Raw genomic sequence first — 8042 nt, 5'->3', positions numbered from 1 at the left:
GAGCTGGCATTGTAAATTGTTGGGGAAGGAATGGCATTGTCAACAAATCTACTAGGGAAGTTAGTTAAGCATATAGAAAAATTACATTGGGAAAGTTTTTTTCTGACATGGCAACGTTTGAACTGAGATCTGAATGAAGAGTCAATGTGTAAATATCTGGAGTTGGAGGTGGGGGGTGAAGGAGTTTCCAAGTAGAAGGAACAAAAAGCTCAGATAAGAATGAGTGTGGCTTGTTTGGGGAAGGAGAAGGACTACATGGTTAGAGGAAGAGAGCAGAGGGAGGTCAGCCAGGAAGCCTGTAGAAACATCGATCAGTTGCCTCCTGCACACCCCCTACTGGGGATGTGCCCGCAACCAAGGTACATGCCCCCGACTGGAATCGAACCTGGGACCCTTCAGTCTGCAGGCTGATGCTCTATCCACTGAGCCAAACCAGTTAGGGCATAGATGACTGTTTTGAGAGCAGGGAGGAGGGGCCAGTTGGAGGTGAGAGGCATCCAGTCATCAACTGACCTGAGCAGGCCCGCTTTGCGCTGATGGAGGGATATATGATTCAAGGGTGGACAAAGCAGTGCCCTAGAGCGAACCCAGGGCCACACTCTGTCTCACTAGGTGATGCTGAGTTAACTCCTTCACCTCTCTAGGGAGGTTTTCCTGTCTGTACAATGGGGATTGGTCAAGAGTCTGCAGGACTTGCTTGCTCTGATCGTCTAAAACGTGTCTCTCTTCCCCCAGTTCCCTCCTCTATTACTCTTTTTTCCAGATTTTGCATTTTCTTAAGATCCCTATGACAGTTGAGCCAAGACCTCTAACTCTCCTGGAAAGCAACTCTGACTATCGTTTGTTCACCCACTCATTCATTCAGTTTTAAATTTACTCATTGAGAATTGCTTATGCATTCATTTAACCATATTCTTTTTAAAATATATATATTTTTTATTGATTTTTACAGAGAGGAAGGGAGAGGGATAGACAGAAACATCGAGAGAGAAACAGCACTGCAGACCTGAGTGTCTTGTCTTCCTTCCAGTGAGTGCTGAGTACCTGTGTCTCCCTGCCCTACCTGCCCTCGCTGGGGGATGGGGCCTTTGGGAAGAGGATCAGGAAGGATGTGGCACTGCAGACCATCGGTCAGCTGCCTCCTGCACACCTCCTACTGGGGATGTGCCTGCAACCAAGGTACATGCCCTTGACCGGAATCGAACCCAGGACCCTTCAGTCCACAGGCCAACGCTCCATCCACTGAGCCAAACCGGTTAGGGCACTTATGCATTCATTTAACTATTCATCTATCATTCATTTATTCATTCCATAAATGTTCCTGGGCCAGCACTGTCTAGGGACTGACCTATGAGGGTGGATCCCTGGCCCTGAGCCACTTCTTCGAACTTTTTCACACCAATTAAGGTTTCTAAATAGACTCTGCGTAATTAGGTCTTTGGGACATCATCCCTGAAGCACCCCAAAGTTTCTAAGTTGGGCACATTTCCCCTCTCCCTCTAAATTGCCTCGGGGATGGTGCAGTCCCTTGGCGCACAGGGAGCTTTGAAAGGCGCCTCTTTCATTTTGCCTGCTCCCCAGAAGGCTGTCACCCAGGATGGAGCGGGTAGCTGCCCAGGTCAGGGAGTCCCTGGCTGCCCACAGTAAACTACTGGGGACCCCATTCAGTCTCAAGCCTAACAGAATTTCCTAATCCTACCAAACCTGACACACTTCAGAGAACCCCACTGAAGTCTAAGCACCTGGTCTAATTCCACCAAATTCTAAAAGTTCCACTTAATTTTATCAAATTGCAAACTCTTCACTGAATTCTACGGAAGTCTAGGCACGGTTTCTCCGTTTGGAAAGCTGGGTCAGCATGAAACCCCATGTCCTCCCACCAGGGTTTGGGCCTGTTATTTGACCTGCGTTTCTCCAGCTCCAGCCACAGAAGGTCCCTGGTCTCACACCCTCTGAAACCTCTCAAGGAGGCCGCGAGATGCATCTGGAAGAGGCTGCAGGTAAGTGAAAAAACGGGGATGTGGGGCAGTGGAAGGGGCCTAGGCTGGGAGTCAGGATCCCAGGGAATTTCTGGAGCCTGGGCTTCCCCCTCGAACCCACTGTGTGATGTTGGGCAAGCCCCTTCCCCTCTCTGGGCCTCCATTTCCCCACGGATAACAAGGGGCTGGCCTTGCTGGTCTGTAAGAGCCCTCCCAGTTCCGAGGTATAATCTAGGCTAGGAACAGCTCATATTTGGCAGCCTGCTCATTCCCAATTTGTCTTAGCCCCAGGAAGTCACAAGACAGGAAGAAGTTGGCTGTGGCCAGGCTGGGAGCTTCAAGTTGGCCTTCAGAACCTGGGTGAGAAGAGGGCAGTGGCATCCCTGTGGGCTGGCAGGGACAGGCAAGAGGCAGAAAAGGTGAGCACCATCCTAGAGGTGCAGATGAAGGGCTGTGGGGCACAGAGAGAGGCTCAGGGTGGCCGGGAGAGGATAAAGGCTCCCCAGGGAGGAGGCATTTGAACCGATTCTTGTAGCCAGGAGAGAAGTGAAGGCAGAATGGCCGCTGTGGGCTCTGCAGACAGAGCCCCCATCCTGCTTTGGGAACCAGAGCTCCTCAGCCACATCCTTCCTGATCCTCTTCCCAAAGGCCCCATCCCCCGGCGAGGGCAGGGAGGGCAGGGAGGCACAGGTCCTCAGCACGCACTGGAAGGCAGACAAGACACTCAGCTGGTTTGGTGCCTTTGTCCCTGTTCTGAGGTGCCTTTGCCCTCTGGGTTCATCCCAGGCAGAGTTTGCTCCCCACCCTCAGGGCTGTTCCTTCTCTAGTGACATTTCCACAGCCGGGCCGGTCTCCACAAACCTCTTCCCAGAGAGAAGCAGGCCTGCCAGTCCTCTGACACCCTGGCCACAGGTCCAGGGGTCTGCATGATTGGTTCCGTGTGTGTGTGTGTGTGTGTGTGTGTGTGTGTGTGTGTGTGTAAGAGAGAGCAAGAGTGAATGCCTCTACATATGTACATACTCGCATGGGTATGACTGTTCATGTACACACATGAGCCTATGTGTGCATGTAAACTCCTAGGCACATATGTGTGCACCTGGGTGTCAAACAGGTGTTTGTGCACACACATATAGGTGGGTGCATAAGTGATGACCCTATGTGAGTGTTTTCCAGCAGGTAGCCAATGGCTGCAGACGTTTGCTAGTATTTAGGGGATAAACTATAGTATGTGGAGCCATATAAAGAGGCGGCTGTGGCCTGACCTAGTCACAGGGGCTGCAGGAAAGCACACCACACCTCTGTACCTCACCCCAGCCCTGGCACAGAGCCTGCCGCTAGTGACACTCGGCTGCATGGGGTGCCTCTCCAGGAACCCAGCCTCAGAGTTTCCCAGCTGAGTCTTGGAGGAAGCTCAAAGCTCATCCTCCCTGACCCCGCAATGTCTCTACACATAATCAGGCTGAGGCAGACCTTCTATCTGAAGTCCAGAGCTAGGTCAGCGCTCTCCTTACTGCATAAGTGGCCCTTTATCCCCTGAAGTAGGGTCCAGAGCTCTGGACCCTGCATAAAAATATGTCTGTGGGAGTAATGGGCTTCCTGTCACTGGAGGCATGCAAACAGAAGCAGGATGAGGCGAGGCGTGGAGATTGGAGAAGCTTTCTACCTGGAATGGTTTGGATTCAGTGACCTGTGTCCTCAGTTGTTACCTAATGCCTAGCATGATGTCTGTACATAGTAGGAACTCAATCAGTCCTTGATTCTAGAAAGAATAAACACAGGACGACTAAAAGAAACAAATGGTCTCATGCAAGGGAATCACTGACAGGAATTGGTGCTTAATCCAGACCCAAGCTTGGGCAGTATGTCCGTGGGTTTATTGACACCATGCCAAGTACCTGAAACACTAAGGAAAGACTGACTCATGCTCCTCAGCTAGTGAGAATATTGTAGGGGGACATCAGAGAAGGGCATCCATCTAGTGCAACAAAAGAACCACCAACATTTGGGGCTTGACGGAAGCAAACATGAGCCCTGAGGACAGTGCTGCCAGGGACCCACTTTGTGACCTCAGTTTCCCCACCTGCACAATGGGAGCTTTGACAAGGTGACCTCTCAGGGTGCTTTCCATGCGGATGCCCTAGAATTCATGAGGTCAAAGCACCTCGGGCTCAGGCCCAGAGAAAATAGGTTTAGGCTGAGCTAAGAAGTCCATCAGATTTTAGCTCAAAAGGCCATGATAAAAGCAGATTCTGAAAGTCAATTTACACACAGTAGCTGATGAAGCAGGTCCTGTGGGTGGGGTGGAGGGAGAAGGAGAAGGAGAGGAGGTGGACCAGCCCACTGAGCTCAGAGGCCAGCAGCCCCTCCAGGGCAAGGAACAATGTATGCTTCATGCACGGAGACAAGAGCTGACCTAAAGAGACAAGTCAGATTTCTGCAGGCTGAGGGATAGAGGAGGGCATGCCGGTAGTGGGAACAGTGTAAAGCAGCAGCTCAGAGGCTTCCTCAAATCAGGAGGACCCTCAGAGACAAGCTAGCCGACTGGTTCTCAAAGTGTGGTGCCTTGTCCAACAGAAGCAGCATCACCCAGATCTACTGAGTCAGAAACTCTGGGGAAGGAGCCCAGCAACGTGTTTTAACAAACTTGCCAGATGATTCTGGGGCAAGTGAGGATCTCTGGTCCAGCCCATTGAATATTTATCTATAGTAGGTTGATGGATGCTCTGTAAAAGGAAGGTCCATGGTCAAATAAATTTAAGCATTACATATTCTACACTGCTTTTGGAAAGTCACAGATCACACTGGCATAGTAAAGGCTCTGAGAAGTCCTGTAGTAGAGCTTTATTTACTTTTGATTAATCCAATGTTGTCTCCATTTGATTTTTCAGTTTGCCTACTAACATTCCCATTCACACTCAGTGAAATGCTGATTTAAATCATTTTTCCCGTTGATACGTTGCAGCCTAGAGGTACAGGGATTGCCCCAAGTCACAGAGAGAGAGTGTATGTCAGAGCAATATGCCTCATCCCAAAAGAGGCTCCGTGGGCTCCCCACCATCCCACACCCTCTTTCCCTCCACTGCAGCTGTGGAGCTGGCCAACGGGACAGAGGCCTCTGAGTTTGTTCTGAAAGGGTTCTCTGGCTACCCATCCCTGGAGCGCCTGCTCTTCCCTCTGTGCCTGGCCATGTACCTGGTGACTCTGCTGGGGAACACGGCCATCGTAGCGGTGAGTGTGCTGGATGTCCACCTGCACACACCCATGTACTTTTTCCTGGGCAACCTCTCCATCCTGGACATCTGCTACACGTCCACCTTCGTGCCCCTGATGCTGGTCCACCTCCTGTCGGCCTGGAAGACCATCTCCTTTGTTGGCTGCGCAGTCCAGATGTGTCTGAGCCTATCCACAGGCTCCACAGAGTGCCTGCTGCTCGCCATCATGGCCTACGATCGCTACCTGGCCATTTGCCGGCCACTCAGGTACCCGGTGCTCATGAGCCAGCGGCTCTGCTTGTTGCTGGCAGGAGCCGCCTGGGTCCTCTGTCTCTTCAAGTCCGTGACTGAGACGGTCATCGCCATGAGGCTGCCCTTCTGTGGCCACCGCTTGGTCAGTCACTTCACCTGTGAGATCCTGGCAGTGCTGAAGCTGGCATGCGGTGACACGTCAATCAGCGAGGCCCTCCTGCTGGTGGGCGCCATTCTGCTGCTGCCCGTGCCCCTGGCATTCATCTGCCTGTCCTACACGCTTATCCTGGCCACCATCCTGAGGGTGCCCTCAGCTGCCGGGCGCCGCAAAGCCTTCTCCACCTGCTCGGCGCACCTGGCTGTGGTGCTGCTTTTCTATGGCACTGTCATCTTCATGTACATGAAGCCCAAGAGCAAGGAGGCCGGCGTCTCTGATGAGGTCTTCACAGTCCTCTACGCCGTGGTCACGCCCATGCTGAACCCTGTCATCTACAGCCTGAGGAACAAGGAGGTGAAGGAGGCCGCCAGGAAGGTGTGGGGCAGGAGATGGTCCTCCAAGTGAGGGAGGGCCTGCAGGTCAGTAGGCGAAGCCTCAGGTGCCTAAAGTGAGGATGGTGTGGGGCACAGGGCTGTGTTTCTGGAATCTTCATCCATAGGCAGCACCAAGTCCCACCGATGTGCAGAGAATAGCTCACAGTCACCCTCTCTGCTCCTTCCCCAGTATTGCCCTTGGCCAGCTCTCAGTATCACTCCCTGCATGTTTGCCAGCCTCCTGGCTGGCCTCGATTCCAGTCTTTATTTTTTTAAATATATTTTTATTGATTCCAGAGAAGGAGAGATAGAAACATCAATGATGAGAGAGAATCACCGATCGGCTGCCTCTTGCATGCTCCACACTGGGGATCGAGCCTCAACCACTGAGCCACACTGGCCGGGCCACATTCCAGTCTTACTCCTCTTTCTAATCTCTCCTCCCAGGGGCAGCCAGAAGATCTTTTTAAAAAGCACATGTGATCATGTCACTCTCCTGATTGAAACCCCTAAACGGCTCCCCACTGCTCTCAGGACGAAGTGCAACCTCTTCAGTGGGCATTTGAGGTCCTGTCCAATCCCGCAGCCCGTCGCCCACATTCTCACTCCCGACAGACACACACACCAGCCAAGTGGGGCCTCGGTAATGCCCAGCACTGCCCAACTCGGTGCTCTTCTTGGTTCTTCCCACAAAGCGGCCCCGGCCCAGCACACAACTCCACGTGTAAAAGGAGTGCCTAACCCTCAAGGCCCAGCACAAGTGCCACCTCCTCCTGGAAGCCATCCCACTTTGCTCCTCCTGCTCTATTTTCAGTATTACTGTCAGAGCAGAGTGTGTTGAATTCCACTCATTTCCAAAGCTCAACCCTGCCCTAACCCAGGCCTCTCATAAGTTTCCTCAATAAACAAATGATAGTGTCAATGTAGGGAAACTAATGGCAGAGCCTGGGATTCTTCCCAAATCTGAGCAGAGCTGAGATGGAGTGCACAGATGACAGGCAAGGCCTAGAGCCCCTGGGAGATGACAGTAGAGGCAGTGATGAGGCCCCAAGTCCAAGATTTTGAGACCTGCCCAGCTGCCAGGACAACAGTCACCTGGAGCAGCCTAGGACCTGGATTCCCCCATCTTCCCTTAGTAGCAGCTGCCAGTACCTCCCTCCTGTGCAGCATCAATCCAGGCCTCACCTGGCTTTGGGGAGGCTTGCTCTACTGCTCTTCATCCCATCTCCCCAACATCCTGCCATAGCCAACTCATCCCGGTGCGCAGCCTCTTCCCAGCTTTCCTTGCTGAGAGCTCAGTGAACACAGAAGTGGGCCCAGATTCTCACAGCATCTCCATTCCCTGCCCGCTCTGGCCTCAGAGGCACCATCTCTATGACGGGAAAGCTGGTCTTGGCCTCCAAGCAGGTAAGCACAGCCCTTGCTTGAGTCCTCCGTTCCCCTCCGTCCCTCTTTCTGCTTCTGTTGGTCAGAACAGAGGCACCGAGGAGAGAAGCACCCCGCTCCCCGCACCTCAACCCTCTCAACCAAGCCAGAGTGAAGGCTGCCAGCCAAGACGTTCTGCTGGGCCTTCGATGCCACTAGAGGAGTTCGGACTTCATCCTGTGGGCATCGGGGGTTTTACATCACGTTTACAGTTAGAAAGGCCACTGATTATATGCAATTCTCCACCATAAAACTGGCAAAGAAATTTTAAAATGTCTATTGTTAATTAAGGTGCATTGAAGTAGGTAATGTCATATACTGCTGGTGGGAATGGGAATAAACTGATGTGAATTTCCTGCAGAGTAAGTTGGAGTATGAATCAAGAGACTTAAAAACTTCCAGACCCTTTGACCAACACCTCTACTTCTAGGAATAAGTCTAAGAAGATAATTACAGGCACAAAGATTTAATATTCTCCAAGAATATTAATCATGAGATTGTTTATAGTAACAAAAAATTGTAAGAATCTCAATGTCTAACCATAGAAGAATGTTTAAATAAATCCTGGTGGAGTCCAAACCTATATAATTTTACTAATCAATGTCACCCAAATAAATTCAATAAAATTAAAAAAAAATTAAAA

The 8042-nt window shown here is 51.5% G+C and overlaps 1 protein-coding gene across 1 annotated transcript; it reads left to right on the top strand.

Annotated features, from left to right (window-relative positions):
- The first annotated feature begins 4997 nt into the window (after nucleotides 1-4997).
- On the top strand, nucleotides 4998-6005 carry LOC103286601 (olfactory receptor 13J1). Its single transcript, XM_028145818.2, has one exon. The coding sequence runs from the start codon at nucleotides 4998-5000 to the stop codon at nucleotides 6003-6005; it is 1008 nt and encodes a 335-aa protein (XP_028001619.2).
- Nucleotides 6006-8042: the final 2037 nt, after the last annotated feature.

The sequence above is a fragment of the Eptesicus fuscus genome, chromosome 15 (assembly GCF_027574615.1).
Source record: "Eptesicus fuscus isolate TK198812 chromosome 15, DD_ASM_mEF_20220401, whole genome shotgun sequence".
In the NCBI taxonomy this organism is placed as follows: Eukaryota; Metazoa; Chordata; class Mammalia; order Chiroptera; family Vespertilionidae; genus Eptesicus; species Eptesicus fuscus.
The sequence above is the reverse complement of the archived record's forward strand: the minus strand, read 5'-3'. Positions and strand labels throughout refer to the sequence as shown.